Genomic DNA, 25,895 nt, shown 5'->3' with positions numbered 1-25,895 from the left:
TGATGCAATATCATTCCTTTAGAGCTAAGATCATTAATGGGCCCTGAGGGTGGTTAGTCATCATTACTCAAAGTAGGACTTTAGCAAACTGTAAAGTACTTGTGAAAGGAGAATTCTGGGATCAGCTTTGAAAACCATGCTATTACACTTCCCATACAGAGATTCATGGCCCAAATTTGCATATTAAAAGATTGTGAGAAACCCTGCATTTAGCACATAGTCAGACAATAACTTATCATTTCTGTTCCCGATCAATAAAGGAGCCTTGATTTCCAACCTGAAGACCACAGATCCTCTGAGAAGCCCAAGTGATGGTACTGGGGTCAGGTGTCAACCCGGAGGTGGTGGCAGGTGGTCGCGACACCTCTCTGATGGCAACCAGGTGTCCCCATGCTATGGAATAGATGGGGGTGTCTCTGCTCTTGGCTCTGACCACCTGGAGGCTTCCTTGTACCTGCTGAGGCCGTGGAACAGGCCACCAAGAGGGCACATGAAGCAGCCTCCAGAAAGAACTGAAACAAGACTAGTGCTGCCTCCAGAAGGTGGACGAGCTGCCTGGAAGTCATTGCCAAAATTCTCTATTTACAGAAAATGGCACTTTGTAAATACCAAGCTGTGCTATTTATGTAGCTGTTTCTCATCAATATATGTGGGAATTCTGTAATTATCACGAGTGCTCTTCAAAGGCTTCTGGAATTGCAGACAAAGGAGGGGCACAGATAGAGTCAGCTGAGCCTCGCAAGCCCTGTGCCCCCGACTCCTGTTCTTTCACGTGGCTTGGCTGCTAGTGAAAGAGCAAAGTGCAGGGCAGGGCCAGGCCAGAGCCGTGACCAGGGTCTGGCCAGATGGCCCCTCTCCTTGGGGCACGGATGGGGGAGTAATGGGGGCAGAAACAAGGCACTTAGGGATCTGGACATGGAGGGATATGAAGCCAGTCCAACAATGACCAGCCCATGCTGGTGCTGGACATAAGGCTAGTGACACTGCCCTGCAGCATGGCCACAGTCCCCGAGTCCACCCCACAACCCCGGGTCCTCTGGCAGTTTAAGAACTGGGAGGTTTCTAGAGCTGTACCCAGAAAAACGGCTTTGAAAACTATCAAACACTGCGTCTACTGACCACGCCTGGAGTCACTTCCAAAGTCATCACTCATATCGTTGCCATGGAAGGAGACTTCCCCCGCCATCGCCCCCCGACTCAGGAGCCCTGCACCTGGGTCCAACCCCAGCTGTCAATCCTGCGCTCTGTGCCCTGGGCAAGTTGCCTGATTTCTCTGTGCCTCAGTTTCCTCACCTGGGAAAAGAGGAAATAATCCCTGTGTCCTAGGTGTTATGTCATGGGACCCTCTCAGGGTCTTAGTGACCCATCTCCAAAGTGGGAACAAGATCGGCTCCTGCAGGAGAAGCCAATGAACACGCAGCTCTGAGCATCTCATCCTTCATTTCTGTGCGATGTTCCCAGCGCAAGTCTTACATTTGTCAGCCCCCTGGGAGGGGAGGACTACCACCCATCCTGCACTGCTCACTGACAAATCTGTCCATCAATATGTCTTCATTTGATTGAAGCTGAGGTAATTATGCAACACTGGTCTAAACATGGTGTCAGCAATTGCTTCTTTGGGCTATTTGCTCTGCCAAACCTCAGTTTGTTCATTTATCTAAAATGGGAGGATTAAGGTGGAAGGTGAGAGGAAGGTGCTGGCATGCTCCTCCCACTGTGGGAAACTCGCAGCCAATGTCCGTCTCCCACCCCCAGCCTTTACCTTCATGGCCTGGAGTGGACCAGCTGGACGCCCTGTTTGTGCAGCATGTGTGCACACAAGCCCTGGTGCTCCCTGCCACTCTCCTTGTCAGCATCTTAATGGGAGAGAAGAAATTCCTATCTACTTGGTTGGTTGCTTTTCTGAGCTTCTGGGAGATTCCTGATGCACTTGAACCAGTGCCAGGTATACTGGTGGCTGAAAAAATGACACAAGGCATCAGGGGCCTGTTACCCTGTGACTGACCTTCAGCTGAGCAATGAACACTGGGTGACCTTTCTGCTTGGCTCCCACCCTGATGCCCTGGACTCGTGCGCAAGTGACGGACTACAGTGCACGGACCACTGGCAAACTGAGGCTGGAGTTGTCTAGCATCTGGCCCTTTGCCATGAATATTATTTGGGGGCAGTGGTGGCTCTTGACTCTCTACAGGAGTCCTGTTCCACATATGAAGCAGCTGCCCACTTTTGTTCTGCCCACACTGGTCATGTGACTTGATCTAACCCTAGGGGCCATGGAAATGAGCCTGTTCTCTTGTGATAAGAAGGCACAGAGCCTCAGAAAGTGCCTGTCTGTACCCAAGCCCAGAGCTCAAGCTCCCAACTCCAGCCTGCTGAGTTTCACTTGGGCAATATCGATACTCCTCTGTGTTTCCAGGCAGCACAAGCTCTTCAGAAGGGGCTGAGTCCCAGGAAATTGGACAGTGTCATGGCTGACCAGAGATGGGAGTCCTTTTGTCTTTTACTGCACCAATTGCGGCTCTTGGAATTGGACTGGACCTTGAGAATTTTTTTTTTCACTTACAGCTGAAGAGGCCAAAATATGAGAAAGGCTAGTGACTTTCTCAAGGTCGTAGAGCTGGACAGTGGTAGCCCTGGGACAGACGGGCCCAGCACCACTGCAATCAACACAATAGTGACATCCTCACCAGTCACACTCTTTCTCCTTTGGTGAACGGTGCCATCGCCCATTTATCCCAAAGACAGACAGACAGAGACCCTCTGCACTCAATTGGTTTGAAGACATTCAAAGAAGCACAGCTCTCCTGCCAGTGTTCAAACACTCTTATCTCATTATTAGAAAGATCACATGGGAAACATTCCAGTCTCTGCCACATCTCACAGTGCAGGACACCCTTTTCCCTCCCTTCCCACGCTGCATCTCCATGCCAACACCATCACTAAACCACACAGAGATGAATACACTCACAGAAGAACTTTTCCCTTCCTATCAGTTTTTATTTTTTTAAAAAAGATGAGGACCAGCTAATTTTATAAGGGAAGACACAGTAAATCATCTCGTTAGTCATCCTGAGTTCTTTCCAGTTTGAACAGACTCCTCTCTGAACTGACTTGTCTATTTACTATAGCAAGGGAGACAAGAGGATTCACTTTTTGCCATTTTTGGTATAGAAAAATCTGGTTCCATTGCCAGCAAAGAGTGGAGCAAAATGTTCAGGCGGTGGCTAGTTTGGGAGTGTTCACACGTGAGAACCAAGGCATGTGTAAAAACTGCACAGGGCAGCAAGATAGAGGGTCGATGTGGAATCAGAGGAAGGGGTGCACCCAGGTACCCCAGGTGGGATGAGCTTGAAATGACTGAGGAACACGAGGAAGGTCTGTGGGATGGGAGTGTGCTGGGGGTGGAGAGGGTAGGACATGGATGTGGAGAGGTGGGCAGACCCAGAACATGCAGTCCAATCCCCACATATATCATTAAAGGACTGCCTGGACTACTGTGTGGGACGTGGACATGGTGGGGGGATCCTGGTCCAGGGGAGGGTGATGGCAGCCTGGACAATGGCCATGCCAGTGAGGATGGAGATGAGATGAGGATGAAGACACAGGTTGGAGGTGGAAAGGCCAGGATGGGCTGATGGAGGTGGGGTAGGAGGGAAAGAAGTTAAGGCTGATTTCTAAGATTCCAGCCTGAGCAATTCAATGGACGGTTTCTGAGATGGCCAACCTAAGGGGCAAGAGGGTTTGTTGTCTTTTAAAAACCCATGGCTCCATTTCAAACTATATTCCAACTCCATATCAATCTACATTCCCTCTTCAATGGAGTGCTGAGTTGCCAAGGAAGAAATTAAACACACTCACACACATTCCTTTATCCAGAATCCCACTTTAAGTAATTGTGCCTAAGATGGTAAAATGTCTTTCCTATTGCCTTTTAAAAGAGGGTTATGGTATCCATAGATAAGCATCTGTACATGTCATGTGTGCACTCAGATGGATGTGCACATGAGCCTGGGGATAAAATTGCCCTCTGGGACTTGCCCTCTGCAGAGGGGAGTAATAGGTCTTGCCTCAAGCCAACTCTGTAAAACAGAAAAGAAATGAAGTCAGATGAAACTGGGCCTGTGTCCAGGAGAGGATGAGAGGGCCAGCACAAGCCAAGTTGCTGGTCCTATCACAGTTTCAGATACTGAAAACCACTCTGCTAGCTGCATTCATCCCTCTAGTTCACAGCATTGAGGAAAAGACAGCTTTAACAGTTCAAGAGGAGAAAAAGTAGATCCTCAGTGTTCTAATTTTGTATGTAAAATGAGACCCATCAAAGCACTAATAACATAGCTGACAAGACAGACTCCATGTTTACCTTTGGAATCCACTCCCAGGCTAGGAGAGTGCCTTGTATTCTCAGAATGCATCACGAGAGTCCATGAAGAGCATCCCCAGCCACGGGACAAGGATGAGGCCACAGGTGGACCTAATTTGCATTCTTGCTTTGTCATTTACAGGCAAAAGAGCTTTACATCAAGAAATCTATTTGCAAACAGCTCCTAGTATTCTTGGGAGTAAGATGAAACAAGCCTTAGGAAACAAGACTTTCAGAGAGGGTGTCACAGGTGTCCCAGGAGTGGAGGACACCCGTTGGATTAGGAGTTGGGTAGGTGGGTGCCATCTTGGTCCCTGGGCTGACAGTGAGGGGCAAATTTGATGGCTGACAGTTTACTCCAAATATCCCCTAAACCAGCTTATTGAGATCTGGTTCTAAATTCCCCAATGAAAGAGGGCCACTTATTGAAAGGGCAAGTCATCTTTGGAGTTCCTTAAGATTCCTTAAGTGTGAGAACAAGAGAGGACTAGCGATGGGAACAGTTCTGGAAACTCTTTAGGAGCCTCTGAAGAGGGTGAGAAGCTCTCGGGATCTCAGGGAAGCGGGGGTGGGGAGAGATGTGGCAGAAGAATCCTGGCTCCTGCCTCACTGTGCCCCCCAGGGTGAATGGGCTTAGCCAAAGCTACACCCCAAACCCCACCTCTGCCCACTCCTTAACTGAGAACACATTTGGGTGGTTTTCATACTCAGGCACCAGCTTCAGCTGCTGAAATAACATCTCAGCAGACAGCGGCCAATGCTTCAGGGAAAGAACACTGTGATTGTCACCAATGACGTGTTTGTTCAGATGCTACATGTTGGAGCACGTGTTCAGAAAGGACTCTGAGTCCTTGTGAAATTGGGAAACAGACACAGCTCTGTAGGGGCTACAGATATAGCTCCCTGGGGCTCTGCAAAGCCCAAGCTGCCTGGCAGCACCAACATCGTGGAGACAGGCGTGTAACTGGAGTCGGTGGTTTCAGAGGAAAGATACTGTAAAATTGTAGTCAGTATAGAATATTGTTCTCATTGGGACTGTTGGCAATGTCATCTCAGAGGAACACATAAATTAAGTTTGCCTTGTGGGTAACAAAATAAAGAAAAACAAAATAGGCTGGGGACAAGTGGACCAATAATAATAAATTACTATCAATAATGACAAACTATTGATAGATAAATAAGATGAAGAGAAGCATACAGTAGGCTGCAGGTGTCCGGTCCTGCTAGGTAAATATTTGGTATCTAAGCAATGTGCCTGCTCTCTCCCATCACCAGTTGGGGCTCCTCATTAGATCAAAGGTAACACTGTCTGCTCCAAGCTCATTCTCTAAGCTTCTCTCTATTGCACTGGGTTCAAAATGTGAATCAAAGAGACAGTAGACGAACACTTGTAGTATCTGTTCAGAAGGGGCTGGATTCTCATAATTTTGCATTTTCTATAGCCTCATGGGTTTTAGAGAGAGAACAGATGTGCATAATAATAATGGTTGTTGTTAACTCAGTTTGTGTATGACTGTTTGGTGACCCCATGGGCTACAGTCCACCAGGCTCCTCTGTCCATGGGATTCTCCAGGCAAGAATACTGGAGTGGGTTGCCATTTCCACCTGTGAAGATCTTCCCGACTCAGGGATCAAACCTGCGTCTCTTGCATTGGCAGGCAGATTCTTCACTGCTGAGCCATGAGGGAACTCCAATAATAATGGTAGGTAATATCTATTAAGCCTTTACCCTAGAAGCAGAACTAGATTCCAGGATTCTAGTGCAAGTCTTTTAGCTGGGAGGGGGGAGTCTCAGAAAGTGACGCCCCCCTCCCCCCATCCAGAAAAGAGCAGGAAAATAGATCGGGGAGGAATGGTGCTGCTGATCCAGATGTGTTATCCATAAGATGCTGGACAGGCACCTGCTGGGGCACCTGGGAGAGACAGGGCTGAATGTGTTTCCATGTGTACATCTGAGGCATAAGGGAACCAAGGTATTTATCCATCAACCCCTCTCTGACTGAGGGCTACTTCTGGGGCTGATGATTTCCTGGCACTTCTGGGCTGCCCTGCATTCTGGCAGAATGAGCTCTGGGGGTCAGCAAAAGCCTGGAGTCATAGGAGCTGGGAACTGGGATTCAGGCAGGCACACCAAGCTGTAAATACTAAGTGGGCACAGGGGAGCCTTATCCCAGCAGTGCCAGATACTCTACCAAGAACTCTGCCCACATGCCTTCATATGTTCCTGAAAGCAGCCAGATTCACCTCCAGTGACTGACGGGGAAACTGAGGCTTGATCAGGCAAAGCAGATCGTCCATGGCTATGCGCCTAATCAGTGGAAAAGCCAGGACCGACACTCAGGTGGGTTTCACTCAAAGGGTACGCTTTAAACCACCACCAGGCTTTATATTCAGCTTGAGGTCCTGGGGAACCAACCACTGGCCAACCTGTGTGCAGCTCGTGGGGCCTGATGGTCAGACTCTGGCCGTCTGAAATGGGTCTCACGCAAGCAGAGGAGTCAGTAACTTAAGATCTTTCGAAACATAATTTACCCTCTTTGTGCTAATCTTCTCTGGACACCAGTTTTAGCTTTGTGTTGACACTGACAAATTAAGGACATGCTCAGCACTTTTGCAAAAGTAAACAGGAAATTCCACAAGCTCTTCTAATCATTTTTCTCTTCCAGGGTGAAATCCCTTAACGCAACACGTCTGCCTGGCCAGAGAGTTGTTGGCAGGGCCTTGCTGACCAGATCCTGTGGGTCCCCTCATACGTCGAAACCCCTGTGGCAGCTTCTCTCTAAGGACCCTGGCCTTGGAGCTATAGAAAGGCCTCTGGGCCCCCCTGTCCTGGTGTTCATGAGGACGGGGCTGGCTCCCAGTGGGTCTGACTCTGGTCCTTTGTGGTGGGCTAAGCACAGGTGAGCCACCCTTAGAGAGACGTAGGATAGGAAGAAGGTGAGGACCAAAACACCTAACATTTCTTGAGCATCTACTACGCACTCCCACTTTATAGATGGGGAAATCGAGGCCAGGAGAAGTTCTGTGACTTGTTCCAAAGCCCCTAGCACTTTGGTGACACACAAGCTCTCCTGCTCCTAATCTGGGTATCCTTCTCTCTCATCAAACATCTCATCTTGCAACAAAGGTTTATTGTCTAGCTCAGGGAACTATAGTCAATATCTTATAATAACCTATAAGGGAAAATAATTAGAAAAATAATATATGTGTATATGTAAAACTGGGTCACCTTGCAGTGCACCTGAAATATTGTAAGTCAACTATACTTCAATAAAAATATATAATAAGAAAAAAGAAGCCTATACATAACCCCTGCCCTCCCCCCGCCCCCCCCCCCCCCCCCCCAATCCCATCTTGGTAGCCTGGTGGCTTATAAGTGACTTCCATGCATCCCATGTGTGTGAGTTGCTAAACCCAGGCCATCGCTCAGATGCCAGGGTAAAGGAGTAGCGCCTCTTTCCTAGAGACCTTTTTTCCCAGCCACCTCTGCTTTGTGATTTTTTGAGTTGACAATGCAAGCAAAAGGAGGGATGATGCTCAGTTAGAATCTCTAGGTCTTCTAGGGGAGCTCCTTGCCACGCATGCATGCTCAGTTGCTCAGTTGGGTCCAACTCTTTGCAACCCTATATGGACTGTTCCCCTGCCTACAGGATTTTCTAGGTAAGAATACTAGAGTGGGTTTCCATTTCCTCCCGAGGCTACTTAGATTTATATTAATGAGAATAAAATAAAATTTAAAATCAGGCTAACCTCTCAGTCAGACTAACCAAGTTTCAAGGGCTCAGTAGCTCACAAGGCCAGCAGCTCCTTTACAGGACCGAGCAGAGAGGCAACAACTTCATCAGCATTAGAAGGTTTGATGAGATAGCACTGTTCTGTAGACTTAGAGTTCGGTCTCAGAGCACAAAAGGAAAGGAATGACCTTGGAGAGACAAAAATCACCCCCGGGGCTGAGGTGGAGCTTTGATGTACGATGCTGCCTCTCCAAGTAGGGGTGGGGGCAAGAAGGGCCAGCTCCACATCCTACTGGCACCCTCGCCCCTCCGGCCACTGAGAACTGGCTTGTGCATCAATTAGTTTATTCTTTGGCTCTTAACAAAAGCACTCTGAGCCCCAGGGAGGGGAGAGGATCCAAGGACACCATTCCTTAAGATATTATAATTAAACAGATGACTGGAAGCAGCCAAGGCCCCAGGGAAAAGACAACGGTCCAGTAAGGCCCCTTCCAGAGCCCCTCCCCCAGGACTGAAAGGGGACTGGAGCTCAGAAGAGGCAGGGAGAGGAGGGGAGTGCTCCCCACCTGGGATGGGCTCTCCCCCGTTCTTCAGGAGCATGTCAAAATTAGCTTTCACCCTGCTCCAGGTGGGGGTGAAATTGGAGTTGGAATTCAGGCTGCAAAGCCAAGACTTCCTTTGGGATCTGCCTGCCCTCCTGTGCTTCAATCACCCCGACTAGAGAAGACCTGACGGAAGGTATCCTGATCAACATTAGAACAGACTGTGAAACAAGTTCTCAGACAAGTGTGTTTCCCTGGGGATATTCACTGTTGACAGAAGTTTGCAGATGACGGATTTCCACTCTACCAGGAGCTTCCCAGGTGGCTCAGTGGGTAAAGAACCTGCCTGCAATGCCGGAGATATGGGTTCAGTTCCTGGGTTGGGTAAATCTCCTGGAGGAGGGCACAGCAATCCACTCCAGTATTCTTGCCTAGACAAGAATCCCATGGACAGAGGAACCTGGCAGGCTACAGTCGCAGTCATACATGACTCAACACAGCACAGCACACGGAACCCCTAGGTAAAGAAAGTAGGAAGGAATCTTTGTCTAGTGGAATCTCAGGCCTGAAGGTTTCTGACGGCCTCAAAACCTGGAAGAGCCAAGGAAATTTAAAGTCACAGTGTGGGCAAAGTTTAACCAGAAATGGCTGCTTGATTTCCACAAAGCTCACAAAAAGGAGGGAAGTATTAAAAAAAAAAAAAAAAAGAAAGAAAGAAAGGCAAACTTGGACAGGGAAGATTAAAGTGTAGTTTCAGGGAGTCAGAGCACCTGTGACCACGGGCCAGCACCAGGCCAAGGGCAGGGGCTGTGCAGAAAGCCTCCCATGAAAAGCAAACTCACGAGGTCTATGTGCGACGGGGTGTGTGAGCTTAGATGTGAAGCTTAATCAGGTTTCGAGACACATGCTAAAAGGCCTGGGTGCTCTGGTGGAGATCCCAAATCACTGCCAGTTGGTCCCTGGGGTCCTCTCTCTGGGGTGGCCACAGACAGGACACAGCTCTGGGACCCTCCCGAAGAGGGCCTGCCACCTCTCACTGGAAGAGGCCAGATGATGTAAACACCCGATTACGATGCCCTGAGGGGTGTTCGTCAGGGTACCTGGGACCCCTAGCCGCATGGCCCTGAGCCATCCTCTGGCCTTCCTGGACTCTGTGCCCTGACAGGGGAGAAGAGTGCTCTGAGTTGCCCCTGGCCATGCCTGATCCTATTCCCCAGGCAAGGAGGGACCACTTACAAGCCAGTGCCTGAGTCACCGCCTGGGGCCTCCCACCCTCCAGACCATAGGTTCCACTCCCTCTAGGTCCTGAACTCCAGGGTCTAAACCTTCCAGGTTTCTGCTTCCTGCCTGGAACCCCCTTCCCTCTTCTCCTTTGGAAAATGCCTGCCCACTCTTCAAACCCACTCCACTGTTGGAGCCTTCATTTCACTCCTCCTGCCCTTGGGGGGACCATGGCTGCAGTCACATGCAGCGGGAGCCATCCAGGGGGATCTGCTTCCAATACAGTGGGCCCCTGCAGAACAATACAGTGAGCTGTGACCAGACCGCTAGAAGGGTCCAGCCCAGTGCCACCATCCTGCAGGGGCTCAGAGATGCTTCCCAGAAGGCTGAAAGCAGGACTCTGTATGTAGCTCCTACAGCCCTGACTCCTGCATTTAACTGTTTCCCACCGGCGACCGGGATGGCTCAGGTTAGCCCTGGCAGTCTTTCCTACACCCAACAATGTAATCCGACAATTCTTGAGCTCCAGGTGTGCTGGGTACCATGGTGGGTGGAGCTTGTCCCAGTGCTGAACAAGTAGGGACTGAGGAGCTTTTGTTTTGTGATGTGCCAGACAGTACACGAGGGTTTCTTGTGAGGCTCATGTGACCCTGCGGTGGAGGTTGGGGGGGGGGGGGGTACGGGTGGGGTGGGTCATATTCCTGAGGTTGGACAACACAAACTTGTTCCCTGACCCTAGGGAGGCCACCAGCAGGCCCAGCTTGACTAGATGCAGCAGAGGGGCTCCTCCTCCCTCCGGCCTGGGACCCCCTGCCCTGCATCACCTGCCTGCATGTGGATCCTTCAGGCAGCAGGCTGGGCTTCTCCACTGGGGTCTCCTCCCTCTGAGAGGCAGGTTGGGGAGGAAGCCTGAGTGGGCCCTGGCTGCAGACATAGGCTGTTTGGGTGGAGAATTCTGGAATTCAAGGTGCTGGAGTGTGGTCTTCAAGGGGTGAACACTGACTTTGGCCCCTAGACTCCTTGCCCTGTGGTTTCCACAATGCAGGGCCCAGGGCAGGGCAGGCTGTGGGATAAGACACCAGTAATGACAAAGTGTGAGGCTTCAGGCTTATATCCACTCCTCTATGCAAGGGGGGAAAAAAAAAGTACCTTTAAGCAAAAGCCTGAATTATCCTGCTTTGTCTACTTAGCTTTCCTGCCTGCCTGGGAACTCACTGCCCCAGATGGCAGAGGCCTTACAGGACCCTTGGCTCATGAAGGACAAGGCAACGTACCCTCCTCTGGCTTCAGCTGGGTTCAGAGGATCCTGGGGCCAGGGGGAGTGGAGGAGGGAGGAAGGGCCTTGCCTTTGGCTGCGACAACACCCCTTGGGAGACAGAAGCTCGTGCTGTTTGGGCTGAGAGTGGAAACCTCATCTCTCAGCTGTCAAGGCATCAGGGCACCGAGGCGGCTGGGAGTCCCGGGTCTGATGGAGTGCCTAGGTCTTCTCAGCCTAACAATAGGGAAGGCTCCCTGGTGCTGGGATGGCAGCTAGCATCCATAGGAACTGTTCTGTGCCTGTGACTCTCCTGATGGGCAGAAGGGCTGCAGATGTTGCTTTATCATTTGGGGCCCCTTGAGCCTTTTTTTAAGTGGAGGGTTTAGAGGGGTTGGGGTAAGTGGGGAACGACTTGTAGAGTTGACAGCTTTCATCACGAAAGGAGTCATGCTTAGGCAGCTTATTGGGCCAGGGGGTAAACATATTGCCAGAAGTCACACACAAAGCAAGGATAGCAGAACCGGGCTCCACCCCACATCTGGTCTGACTCCAGAGCCCGTGGTGTGGATGGAAAAATAAGGTCTCTGTCCCCTCCCCTGGGTTATGGTGGGCTTGTGACTGCAACAGAGGCTGACAGAAATGACTCATGTGACTTCAGAGGCTGTGCCACTCAGGCCATGGGCTTCCTCCTTGTCACCACAACCCTCCCTCTGCAAGCCCTGGGCTGCCACCTGGAGCCATGCTGGAGAGGCTACACAGAGGTGCTCCAGCTGACAGTCCCAGCTGGGCTAGTCCTCCAGACACTGCAGCCCAGACACCAGACATGGGAGTGGATGAGCCTTCTTCAAAGGGTTCTCCAGCAGCCGTGGCTCCAGTCCTAGCCATCAGCGTTACCACCAGCCATCAAATCTCCCATCCTGAGCCCTGGATCCTGGGGTGCAGCACCCACCTCTGTGCCCTTTCTGAACTATTGATCCCTGGAACTGATGAGTGACAGGATGTGGTTATTTGATACGTCACCCAATTCAGGGAATGTTTCACAGCAATAAATAACCAGAATGGAATCAAGAGCATCCAGGCAGAGCCCGTGCCATGGAAACGGGAAAGAGCACTGATGTATCTAGTGGAGAATGTGTCCTGAGTCTTACTAGTTTTGCAGCTACTTCTTCAAGACAGCATCATCCCTGCACCCACCCCACCCCCCAAACTCTCTGGATGGGGACAAGGAAAATCAAAAGCCTTCCATCCACTGGGCCTGTGGGTGAAGTGCTAGGCCAGAGGTGGAGATTAAGAGCCAGAACACATTTTCATGGACCACCTACTATGTGCCAGACACTCTCCCACCACAGGACAGGAAGAGGTCTCGGAGGAAGCCATATGCAAAACTACATCCCTGTTCTCATCCCAGCTGTGCACAAAACTACATCCCTGTGGGAGAGAAGGTGATGAGCAATAAGCAAAGAACTAGATAATATTATGTCACAGGGTACTCGGTGCTGCAGAGAAAAGTAAAGCCATGTGAAGACAGGCAGTTCACAGAGGCAGGTTGGGGAAGGACGGACTCCCAAGGAAGGTGGCATTTCAGCAAAGAGAACCCCCACTCTGTTTGACCCCAGAGCCCACTCCCTGGGCATGGGTATCGGGGAAAGAAAACATCCATGTAGCCCCTAGCGTACACACCTGTGGCCTCTTCAAGACAGTACCTTTGGATATACACTACCATATGTAAGACAAATGAGAAGAATCAGCTGTAAAGCACAGGGAACTATACTTGGTATCTTGTAATAACAATCTAGAAGGGAAGAGGACCTGAAAAAGTATATATATGTACACACACACACGCACGCACACACATATAATTGAATCACTTTTCAGTACACCCAAAACATTGTATATCAATTACGCTTTAATAAAAAACACCTTTTAAAAAGCATGTTTGTTGATCACTCGTTTGGGGCTCACAGACCCCACAGCAGGTGTGTGAACAGGAGGGGAAACCCTTCCCCTCCCTCACCCCCAACCCCCAATTCCAGGCTCTCCCTCCGGCCCTGCGGCGGGGCCATCAGCAGGGTACTTACACAAAGCACGTGAAGGACCACTGCCCCCTGTCTTCGGTCCTCGTTGGTAAAGATGTCATTGGGGAACTCGTGCAGGGCTGTGGGATGGAGAGAGAAGAGCAGCTCAGTATACACAGGTAACAACATTTAGAGCAGGAAGCCTTCAGAATACTGCCTTCCTCAGTCTACCGTGAACTTGGATGAGGAAAAATGACATCTGTAAGTTCAAAGTTCACAAATCTCTAACTGGGAACTTGGTGATTCCTCCTGATGAGCATGGAGGCAACAAATCTCGGTTGGGTTAGAAACACGCAGGGCTCTGACCCCAGCGGACATGCTCAGGATCCACGGTCCTGCCATCTGCCTGGTTCCTGCTCACCCCCTTCAACATGGGGGTGGCGTGGAGTTCATCACCTGTGACCAAGGGTCATGAGGACACCTGGAAACCACTACTGTGCAGGTCTGTCTTCTAATATGCTGACAACTTCATTCCAGCGCATTAGTTTCCTTCTGCAGCGTCACACGTCTCCTTGCAAATACTTAAACGCTTTTCCCGAGCAGAGGTCTGCAGGCCTCAAGGGTTACCCGGGGGTCCGTGGCACATGCAGGGTTAAGTCCTTGCTCTGAACTGTCTGTCTGGCCCTCCTTTCCTTGTCCTGCTCTTGCCCTGGCCGGGGGCCCCCTGGCCTCTTATACTCCCTCCTCCTGCCTCCTACTTCTATGCCACATTGCCCTCTGCTTCCCAGGAAGTCCAGCGCAGTGCAGAACACATAAGAAATGTTCCTTTATGCCCACTTTCTAAACCCAGGACACAGATGGCTGCCGTGCAGTAAAGATAAGAAGGAACCCTGCAGGGCAGGCCTGTCCCTCAACTTTCTGGCTCAGGTTGCCCAGCACTGTCTGCCCCCAACCCGGGGGTGCTTGACTCTGGCCAAACCTGCACCCCACTCCATGCTTCTGAAGACAACAGGCATCGCCCATAGCTGCACTGTTCCTTCTTGATGTGCCCTGGGGATGGGCTGGCCGTGGTGGGTAGACAGAGGCTCTGACTGCAGGACATCTGCACAGGTTTGGGCAGAATTCACAGCAGCATACGCAGTGACCTCTGCTCCCAGCCAGCCGGCACCCACCCGCCCTGCACTTGACACCCACTATGCCTCCGACCCTCCCAGAAAGCTGTTGCTTCTGGACTGCAGATGAGAAACCCAGGGGCAGCAGGACTGGACAGTGTGCTGGAGCATCCACAGCGAGGGCCATGTGCCCAGAAGACCAGCCTGTGACACCCTCACGGCTGTGACCTCTTGGCTCCTGGCACTGCTTGCACATCTTATTTCACCTGGTGACCTCTTCCTTCTGGGGGGCTTCTTCCTAGTGGGGACCTGATCTGATCTAAATTCAGCCCCCACACACCAGAGGAGCAATCTGTGCAGCTGCCATGGGGCTTTTCAGTGCTGGGCAGTGCAGGGGGGAATGTGACCAATCCGCTGCCCACCTTCCTCCAGAGGTGGAGACGGGCCAGTATGTAGGTTACTGTATCCATCAGGACAGCCTTGGGAAACTGAAGCCAGGGTCTGCCTTGTGATGGGTACCATGCAAAACCGCCATGCATGGGGACTGCTTACCATCAACGAGGAGAAGGAGGGATGTGAGGGGCATCAAGGTGCCCCTGGCACTGATACATGGAAGCCAGCCCACTGCCTTCCCTCCTACCCCTCCTGTTGAGAGCAGCATATGGAGGGAATGAAGGCCATGGTGCAGGCAATCCTACCAGTCTGCAAGATGCCCACACTGTGCCCACTCTGTCATCCTTGTCTCTTTACCAGAGCCCCCAAGAATGGTTTGATCAAGGGCACCATGTCAGTAAGTGACACATTTTTATGTTTTGAATTGAGGCATTTTGAAGGACTGTTGCTAATGCTGAAGCTTCAATACCTTGGTCACCTGGTGCAAACAGCCAACTCATTGGGAAAGACTGAAGGCAAAAGGAGAAGGGGGTGGCAGAGGATGAGATGGCTAGATAGCATCACCAACTCAATGGACTAGAATTTAAGCAAACTCCAGGAGATAGTGGAGGACAGAGGAGCCTGAGGTGCTGCGGTCCATGGGATCACAAAGTTGGACATGACTTAGCGACTGAACAACAACAATTTTTATTTTAAATGCCCTGGGTGCTCAACAGTGAGTGCAGAAGTGGAATGACCAGGACCAGATGGATGTTCTGGGCTTTGAGTTTGATAGGAGAGGGTCTCAGCAGAGATCTGGATTCCCAATCAACCCTGGGGCCTGGCTGGGGCTCTTGGATAGGCCCAGGCCAAGAGCTAAGCCCTTGGATGGGGAAGGGCCCACAGAGCCCAGTGCTGGCTCTGGACTGGCAGAGTGAGCGCTGTCCAAAGTGCTGGCCCAGGAGGTGTTGGGCGGGGGTTGGGGTAAGAGGGTAGGGCTGGGGACCAGGACACTCTCCTTCAGGCTCCTCCGTCCTCAATGCTCAGGGGAGTGGGGAGCTTGGTGGTGTCCCCTTCTTGATCTGTCTTCCCAGCCTGGTGTCTGACTCATCACCAGCTGGAAACTCCCAGTCCCTGGTCAAGGGTGCCTCCTGCTGTCAGAACCCACGACTGGCCAGGAGAAAAATCAGTGAAATTCTCCATGAGATGATCCTGTTACCCAAATGCTAGTCCATGTGCCTGATATGCAGTGAGGCCAAATGATACTGAAATGCTGGCGTTCAGAGCAGAGAAAATTTTACTTCAGGGTCTAGCAAGGCTGAAGCAAGGCTCATGCCTTAAAAACCTCAAACTTCCTGAAAGGTCTCAGCAAAGCCCTTTTCTAGGAAAGGGGAGGGAGAGGCACGGTTGTTGTTGCAAACTTCCTGGTGTCAAGCCCTTTATTCCTGAGGTCAGATCATGGTCAGGGAACGACATGCTTGTCAATCTCCACCAAACAGATGTGATTCTCTCTCTGACAAGAAATGGCGCAACTTCCACCCTTCGAGGTCTAGGGCCTGGTTAAGAGGAGGCAGAGGTCAGTTGTTGGCTCCTTCAGGGCCAAGTCTCCAGACCCTGTCTAGCTGTCACAGCTGAGGGAGCCAGACCCCCAGGACCCAACTGGCCCTCAGGCTCCTCAGGCTGCCTAGACAACAGGGACTGGGTCTGACAGGACACAGTCCCAGCCTGGTCCCTGGGCACCCCCAGCTCACCTGCTGGCCCAAGCCTGGGTGAACTGGAGGACCCTGGGAGAAGGCCAGGATCCACCTCTTACCTCACTCTCCACCTGATGACCACCACTCTGCTGACCGTTGGCTGAAATGCCCATGATTGGTGGCTCATTGACAGCTGGTTGCCTGTTCTTGGGACCCACTGCAGTGCTGACCAATGGCTGAGCAGGACCACTAATGGTCACTCACTGACAGTTGGTCACTTGGGGGTGGGGCCCATGGCGGACCAACCAATGGCTGAGAAGGACCACGAACGGTCACTCATTGACAGTTGGTCACTTGGGGGCAGGGTCCATGGCGGCACCAACCAATGGCTGAGAAGGACCACGAACGGTCACTCACTGACAGTTGGTCACTTGGGGGCAGGGCCCATGGCGGCACCAACCAATGGCTGAGAAGGACCACGAACGGTCACTCATTGACAGTTGGTCACTTGGGGGCAGGGCCCATGGCGGCACCAACCAATGGCTGAGAAGGACCACGAACGGTCACTCACTGACAGTTGGTCACTGTTGGGGGGGGCGGCGCACCGAAGTGTCGACCAATAGTTGAGCAGGACCACTAACAGTCCTGAAAAACCATTGCCTGCTAATGGGGTGCAGGGTGTAATGGCACACAGCAAGGGCCTGGCTCTATCACTATCCCACTGCAGAAGCACGGGGCTGTGAGCAGAGTGGCTGGCCCTGCCGGACCTCCTCCCTGAGCTGGAGGTGACTGGGCAGGTGCTGAGACAAATGGTGGGTGTGACCAGTCGGGAGGGTTGGAAGGCAGAGGACAGTCAGTTAAATGCTTTTCAATTGCTTCCAGAACAATGACAACATTCTTACTTGGTGGTTCCCAGTCATGTGGAAAGAATGGCCAGGTAAGAATCCCCCAGGAAGCCTCACCTGATGTGGGTCCCACTTTATGACAGCTCCTCTGAAAACATGCACTGGGCTGATGATGAAATTATTATTTCAGAGAGCTAATACATGACTTGCAAAGAACATTGTAATCATTTTCAATTCCATCATGTTGGAAGCTTGTGTGACTCATTGGCAAAGACCAGTACCTGATGCCCCCAGCCACAGGGGACATGACTCAGGAGCCCCATCACCAGAGACCCAACTGGGGCAGCAGTTTCTTTGGGGGTAAGCCCCCAAAGCTCATCACTTTCCTCATTAGTAACTCTCTCCACCCCATATGCACCCCACACAGTGCCTGCCAATACAAAGTTATTTCATGAAGTGTTGCTTTGTCCTGGTTCTAAAGTAGTTTGATGTGATGGTGTTTAATCTCCTTAAGGCAAGGGTCAGCTTAGGCCGAGGAAAGGGCCCTCAGTCAGGCATCTGGAGATGTGGGGCTTACCCCCAGGCCTCTCGTGGTGTGGCTTTTGCCAACGTGTCACTTCATCTCTCCCGGCCTGAATCTGCCTGCTGGCCCATATGAAAAATGGCTGTGGTTTCTTGTCACTGCTCCCTCCAGTCCACGCAGAGTAAGGTTAGTGCATACAGCAGGTGCCTAATAAGTGTTGACAGGATGAAGACCTCTGAGGGAAGGAGACGGGGTCCCTGACTGCAGATAGCATGAGCTGGCCTTGCCCAGCTGGACTGGTGGTTCAAGAGCTGCCGGTGGTGGTTGAGTTAGCTTCTCTGAGGCCGAACAAGCCCCCACGTGAGGCCAGCACAGACTCTGGGCCACAAACTCAGCCCAAACAGTGCTTTCGGAAGGGCCACATCTGCCTCTGAGAAGAGTATACAGAGATAGAGTGGCCCAATGGCTCTGCCCAGCGCTTCTAGCCTCGGCTTCCTTAACATTTTCCTGTGGCTTAGGCTATGAGTATGAGCCCACCGTGGGAAATGAGGCCTGGGTTCAGGGCCCACCTCTGTGACTCATGGGTTTTCTTTTCCCCTCTCTGAGCCCACCTCCTCCATCAGTGAGAAGGTGTGTGGACGCCATCCGTGTAAAGTTGCTGGGAAGCTCACAGACAGTGTGTGCAACACCTCTGCCATGCCATACGTCCTGGGTACCCATCGCTGTTCTTGTTCATTTTAACAGTGATAGGATGCAGGCCCAGCAGGGGGCCGAGGACACATTCCTCACGACGTTGGTGTTAAAACCCACCGATCACCAGCTCCTGCCTGCCTCACCTGGGTGTCTATTTCTCCGGGATGGTGTTTGGTCTGAAAGAGCCGCACGAGTGCCTGAGCCTCTGATAAGTGCTTCCTGTGTACACGCTGTTGGGAGCCCAAGGTCCTCGTGTCATGCTGGCAATAGCTACACATCCAGCTGAAGTTTCCCCCAAATACCTTCAAAATCCTCAAAGTCTCTTTTTGCTCCTCTCCTTCTCCCCATAATTTTCTTTCCGGTACATCTTGCCAGTCTGGGGCAGGCAGCCGGCAGAAGCAAGCAGTGCTGTTCCCATGGAAACCACAGAGCCTGGAGGGAGCGGATTCCCCTTACCAAGGCAACGGCAATCAGCAGCCTGCTCCTCTCTCCTGGCTGCTTTCCTGGGCCTGAGTTTGATGAGTCTAAATGGAAGTCTGAAGGGGATGGAGAGCTTTAATTTTTTTTTAAATGCAACAGGGACTTTCCTAGCATCTTTAGACATACTAATTGCATACTGATCAAATGAAGCGGCTCAAGATGAAAATCAACACACCTAAAAAGGCTCCCTGAAAATACCTGAGTGAAAGGAATCTGGGCCTCTGTGACCAACACAACACCCTGCTCTCATCCAGTTCTTTTTTTTTTTTTAAATCATGAAATACTTAGAGCATCTTGATTGCCTGGCCCCTTGGGAATTGCACCAAGAACTGAGGTCCTGACACTGCCCAGCTCCTCTCTGTGGCAATGGGTGACTTCAAGCTTCTGTTTTAGACACTCTGATATATCTTGCTGCTCCCTGGGCCCCTGGCAGACACCCTGGGAAGCCAAGTCTGCCAGGTGTGGTGACAGCCCCCACAGAGCCCTCTTGATGCTCTGTTGGTGGTCCCATTATGCTGTGCTGGCATGTAACTTTCCAATAAACTGCAGTCATGCCTTGGCCTAAATAACCCTATGAGCTGCTGGGTGGCAGGACCTCTCTCAGGGCAGCACCCACCAGGCCAGGGCCACAAAAGAGAATGACACTGAGTGAATGGAATCAGACAGACTTTCTCCTAGGACACAGCTTCTTTATGCACCTAGGACAGAATTATTAGCTGAAAAAATGACACTGGGAGGCACAATTCAATAAAACATCCAAAAACTGAATTCCAACATGAGTGGTCTTTCAGGCTGTGGACAAATAACCCATTCTTTCCATTCTAAGACCTGGAAGGAGCACAGGTCTAAGCCTCCTGCGTGGTTAGGTGGGGCCATGCAGATGCTTTGGTTAATGAAATGTGAACAGAACAACAGGACGTCTGTTTTCCTGGGTCAACCTCCATAGCCAGGGTCTGACTCACTATCTTGTGTGCTCTTGGCTATGTGTCAGGAACGAATCTTTCATCAACCAGGGTCCCTGAGTCAGATATTAGAATCCCATCCCCCTGAGGTGCACATTTGGTAGCCTGAGTAATAAACAGCACTTGTAGTCTCCTTAGCCACTGAGATTTGGGGCTGTTTGTTACCCAACATATCCAAACCTACTCTGAGCAATGCAACAGCAAATGTGTCTTTGGCATCCCTATGGCATTTTGCACTTGAGGATCTGCCTTGAGACAATCTTTCATTTCTCCTGTCTTCTCCACTAGACTGTGTGAGGGTAGGAAAGGTGGGAGGAAATTTGTTCTTCTGTGCATCCCCCGTGCACAGCTAAGTGCCTGCAGCAGAATAGTTGCTTTATGAGTATTTGCTGGTCAGATGAACACATGTGTCATCATTGAAGGCCCTTGAACAAGATTATCTGTGAAAGAGTCTATGAAAGTGGATGTATTCACAACTTGGGAAGTTTCAGGCATTCCAGACTCAGTGAGGTTGAGCAGGACATGGGGATGCGACAGGGAGCATGTTGGCAACAGGCGGGTGCAGGCTGCTGTGAAGTCATCATTCGAACTTGCTCCTCAGTCTAAGGACTGTCAGTAACATGGGAAAACTTAGCAAATCAAAACCATGCAATGAAATACATACTTATTTAGCTCTTACTATGCTCTCAGTACCTTATTCAGCCCCAGTTCTAGAAACATGAAGGATACACAGTCCTGACCATTGAGGAGTTAATAAAAGGTTAGGCTGGGAGCAAGGGAACCCTCAACTCTGAAGTCACACCAATAACATGTGTCCCAAATTGAAGCAGAAAAGTAATCTTTATGGAGTACTGTAAAGATGCATTTACCACTTTTTCATTGCTTCTACGGGATAGGGATCATTATCTTCAACTTACAGAGGGGGAAACTGAGGCTCAAAGAAATTAAGTAACCAGCCCACAGTCACATCATGTTCTTGGAGAAGCCATCATAACTGAGGTCTGACTTCCTAGCATGTTGATGTCTCTGCAATAGAAAAGGCAGAGTGAATGGAATCAGACAGCCTTTCTCCTAGGACACAGCTTCTGTATGCACCCAAGAGAGAATTATTAGGTGAAAAATGACACTGGGAGGAACAATTCAATAAAACACCCAACAACTGAATTCCAACCTGAGTGGTTAGAATTGGGGTTTTTTTTGTCCCTTTCTGTGACTTTTTGGGGCACACGTCCCTCGTTTCAAAAGCCAGAAGCAAAGTTCCAGACTCAAATGGGTTGATGTGTGTGTGGAAACAAGACTGTGAACAGCACCTCTATGAAGGAGAATGTAACAGAGGTCGTGGTAACCAGGAACCTCAATCCAGGGTTCCTCCAACTATTACTACAAAGGCATCACCAATCAAATTTGCTGACAAATGTCATTTCAGCCAAATGTCTATGTGTTGACGTATGCTCATCAGGCAGCCAGGGTTTTCTAAGAACCTGAATACCTAGATTTGAAGACCTTCTTCACCACTCATGAGTTCTGTGGCCTTGCACAAAACTCCTGAGATTTCTCCAGTCTTAATTTCTTAATGTGCAAAATGAGGGCATGAAAACAATACCAGTTTATGTGATTAGGAGGATTAACTGTGATGATCTCTGTGAAATACCAAGTACCTAAAATTAGGTAAATAATTATCAAAGGGTAGCTCCTTTGATTCAAATAATGAGGAAGGAGAAATACGGACAGGAGTTGTTTCCCGAGGCATCCATGCCCACCTTCCTAGAGTCCCATCATGTTCATGCTGGGCAACCCCATCTCTTTTGCATCTCTTTGCCTGAGGGCTTTCTCCAAGGCTGACCATGGGTGCTCTGCCCTGTTACTGCAGGTTGGAGAAGCTGGAGAATTCTTATGACTCTTGGCCCCGAGAAGGCCAGGAGAAGCCCTCCACCAAAGTCTGATGGAAGGTTGGGTGTATTAGTATCCCAACTCCCTCCCCACACAGGTGGGGTCACGGGGCACATTCTGTGCTGTTTGCTGCTATTCTCAGAGGGACTAAGCTCCAGCTTCTTAGAGTGACAGCTGGCTTCGTAACCTTCCTTTGATTGATTGCCTTTCCTTCCTTGTCTCACTTTCCAACTCCCCTGCCTAAGTCATCTCCAAAATAAACTTGTACTTGAGCTTGCCTCAAGGCCTTCTTCTGGCAAATCCATATTTATACAGAGGGAACTAGGAATTCTGCAGTCTTGTACCCTCCACTTCAACAAATGCTAGTCTTTCCAGCAGAGAATTCATCCATATTCAGGTGAATTTCCCTCCAATCAGGGCCTCATTCCCACACATTTATAGAGAAGTGATGCACCCTGCCTTGTCAACAGCAGCACAGAACCGCCTCCCTCCTGAATGCAGGTTGAGAGACCATCTTTGCCTGCTTTTTTGTGGTGCAGACGTTGATCCAGCACCCAAGACAAGCTCCTTGATTTCCACTCCAGGGCTCTTTTCTCTCATGTCCATATTGGCAGAAGATTTTAAACAACCATCCCACAAGCTTTTCTCCTGGAAGGGAACAGACATTCTTTGCAACTGAAGAACCCCAGTCATTAGTTACATAGAATTTTGGCCTGGCAGGGCCCTGAAGTGTAATTCGATGAACTAGAAACATATTTCTTTATCAATAATAAAAAGCTGAGGCACCCACGCTGCTCATGTGTCTGAGCCAGCAGCTACTGTAGAAAAATAGTGATCCCACGAACAATGCTGTGCTCTCAGGCCACAACCATGGCCGCAGAGAGGAGGCCTCTTTGCAGAGGCAATAGCCTGCCACTCACATTTGCTGCTCCTGCGGGATAGCATGGCTGTGTCAGTAATGAATTCTTATTAAAGGAAATGAAATATTTATGGTAAATAGGTCTGCAGTGCTCAGAACTTTATGGTCTCCTTGGACTGCTCTGTTCCTCAAAACGTCCCTTGGTGCCAACGGCAGAGACAGGATGTTTGGATGGATGAACAGGGGTCTGACCCAGGTAGTGCATCCCTCGTGTTCTCACGTCTGCTTATTGATCCAGAGAAATGCAGACCGACAAGCTGATGTGTGCAGAAACCCGCTGCATAGCTCCTCAAGGCAACACACGAGGGCTGGAAAGAATGCCCACTGCTGAGAAGCACCCTGGGAGAGGACAAGGCTCTGTGAAAAACTTTCTTAGGAAAAATGTAATTAAATAGTTCTTTCTGAATGTCGCAATTCCCTACAGGAATCTATGTTGAACACGTTCACTCTTTCAGCATTTATTCTACTGAAGATGAAGTGTGCACGCCAAATGACTGGTAGTTTCAAAATCGGTGATTTTTTAAAACGTTAACTCATCACATTTCAGAGCTAGAAGCAACCTTTAGGGTTCTGTTGGTCTACAGATGGAAAGGTAGTTAGCATAAGGACTTGATGAGAAACGCTGTTGAAGTTCTCCTCTGCTTCCCCTTTTAAAACCTGCTTTCTTTTTTCTCCATGATATTATTCCATGATCACCAATTTCAGGGATAGAAAGTAGAGGTCATTTCATATGTTCATCAGTTGATTGGTAATGACTGACTGCTAGGCTGCATCATCTGGGATGGGGTTCGTTGTGGTGAAGCATCATGATCCACTAACAATGGCTCTGCCATGGCTATGGGAAAGGAAGTGGGGGCATGTGTGCTTCTTATTTCCCTGCACTGAGCTCTGCTGACAAAATCCTAAAAATAAAGCAAATTGTCCCTTCTCACTCCTGGTAATAGTGATTACTGTAATTTCTTCTGGTCTTCATCTACCTTAGAGTGTAATCCACTGAAAAGCTGGACAGAGACTAAAAGTGCTTCAATGACCAAATATACCTCAATTAAAAACATATTCAGAACTCAAATTGTAAAAAAAAAAAATGTTTCAATATGATCCCCCAAAGATGCCAAATATATTCAAGCAGATGTATTAGGTAGCTACTCATTTATAAATATTAGCTGGAAATCTAGTCTGTAGTAATGAAATAAATATCTAAGAAAACTCACAGCTAGCTGTAGGAAGAGATGTAAATAAACAGACAAACTATTTGGCAAAACACAATTTAGTATTTGGTGATCTCTGACCACTCCTTGAGGGAAACACGAAGAAATGTTACCTGGAGGAAACCATTTTCCCTTTGTGTTACCATACATTAGCTATCTTTGAAAAAGCCCCAATGAACTTTTTGGCCAACCCAATACAAACTGATGACAAGAAAGATATCTTAAGAAAGCTACTATGCTGTCTTGCATTTAGCAAAGCAAAACTGGTCACAGTTTGGAGCAGAAAGATAAAAGCAAGGGCATCTAGAACCTACTTGAGGTATGTTTAATAATTTTTGATTGTATATTTACTGTACGGATGGTGCACTGAAGAGACTCTGGATTCTGTTGTCTTCCTCTGAAGAGTGTTGTGTTTTGTTGGAGCAGAAATTTAGATTACTGGTGCTCTCTGGTGCTGGTTTTAAGTTTTTTTCTAATAAAAGCCATTTTTATTATATGCTTAGTCCTGGGATATGGTCCTAATAGATTTCAATGGGAAGTCTGAGTAATAGATTTCTTTAAATTTAGAGACTTGAACTGAAAAGTCTTGTCTCCCCAGTGCTGGTAGCTACTGAAATGTCTACTTAGCAGTTCCAACCTTTCAGCTGCTGTCCCCCTAGGAACTGCCTGGAATCCCACACACCCAAAGCATGCATAATTTCGGGGTTAGTCAAGAATTTGAGGGGAATTTATATGCATGCTTTGTGCTCTCCCTCTGAATTTTTCCTTTCTGGGGTATCCCCCAAATTCCAGCTACTCTGGGAGCACCTCACACTAATCTCTGATGGATTGCGCCAATAAGATCACTGCTCTTGCTCTGCTAGAGCTCTATCCCCATGCACTGTACATCATGGGAACTTGCTCTGGGAAAAGCCAATGGGTGCGGCCCTCACACAACATAGTTTCCTTCTTTCAAACCTCATATACTCTCTATTCTCTGCTTGCTTTATTTATTCACTTTCTGGAGCCTTTAAACAATTGTTTTTCTTTATTCTATTTAGAGTCTATAACCATTCCTACAGGAGGATTAATCCAATATAAGCTACTCTACCATGATGGGAGGTCTAAAGTCCAGAATATATCCTAGATCATAACCTGCCACAGAAGAATGTCCAGTAACCTAAATGCACGTGAATGTTTTCCCAAACTTGCTACTAGTTATATTAAATCCTCCATGGAACTACTGTAGTCCAAAATAACTGTGTGGTCCACTGGTAAATAACACCCCGGGGAAACTGAAGGTGACTAGATGGGCAGGCAAGTTATGATGGAAGGGCTAGGAGGCAACCTAGTTTCATCCTAATTCATATGGATAAACCAAGGATTGGACAGAGAGAAATCAGTACAGTGTAAGATTCCAGGAAGAGACGTGGCAGCCTTGCAAAGCCCTCAACTATAAATATTTCAAGGTCAAGGCAATCCAAAGACACATCTGTGGCAGTTCTGACGTCTCTGACAGGTGATGCCCGAAGGCTCAGAGGCAGGAAAGTGTGTTAGGAGGCAGAGTGCTATCAGAAACCAGTTACAGCCAATGAAGTGGAATCACATCCTGCTCTCCTTTGGAGCCTAGAGGTCCTCTTACATGTTCCCCAGAGTGTCAGATTTTGACATTCCACCTGAATTTGGCAGATTGAAATTCACAGCAATAGAAAGTAGGTGTTTAATAAAGGCTTTTCAAGTCCAGACAAATTTATGAAGCTTTAGAAACAAGAAAGAGAAGTATGCAGCAAACAAACTTGACTAAATCTGGCCACTACCTAAAGAAAATAAAGGTAATCACATCTATAATTTTTTTAAAAAAGGAAGTAAAGGGAAATTCTGCTCATTCCCTGAATTAGTTGAGACCAAACTCATAAATACGACAACTGGTGTTCACAGTGAGGAGGGAAAGGTTTCACTTTGTTCTGGTGTCACAACTCCCTCACATTCCCCGTGACAAGTCAGCGACCACTGGGCCCCCTCGGAATCCAGGATTTCTGTGTCATTTCTGGCTAGCTCATGTCTTTCTATGTGTGATATTTCACTGCA

At 49.3% G+C, this 25,895-nt stretch overlaps 1 protein-coding gene across 4 annotated transcripts in view; it reads right to left on the bottom strand.

Annotated features, from left to right (window-relative positions):
• The window catches only part of SLC24A3 (solute carrier family 24 member 3), a 422,543-nt gene that overhangs the window by 146,248 nt on the left and 250,400 nt on the right, over window positions 1-25,895 (bottom strand). For all 4 annotated transcript variants that reach the window (XM_061126457.1, XM_061126454.1, XM_061126456.1 and 1 more), the window contains exon 3: window positions 13,194-13,270. In XM_061126457.1, coding sequence (XP_060982440.1) covers window positions 13,194-13,270 — 77 coding nt within the window. The remainder of the gene's footprint in view (window positions 1-13,193; window positions 13,271-25,895) is intronic.

The sequence above is a fragment of the Dama dama genome, chromosome 23, assembly GCF_033118175.1.
Source record: "Dama dama isolate Ldn47 chromosome 23, ASM3311817v1, whole genome shotgun sequence".
NCBI classification, from domain to species: Eukaryota; Metazoa; Chordata; class Mammalia; order Artiodactyla; family Cervidae; genus Dama; species Dama dama.
Note: the sequence above shows the minus strand (reverse complement) of the source record. Positions and strands in the feature narration are given on the sequence as shown.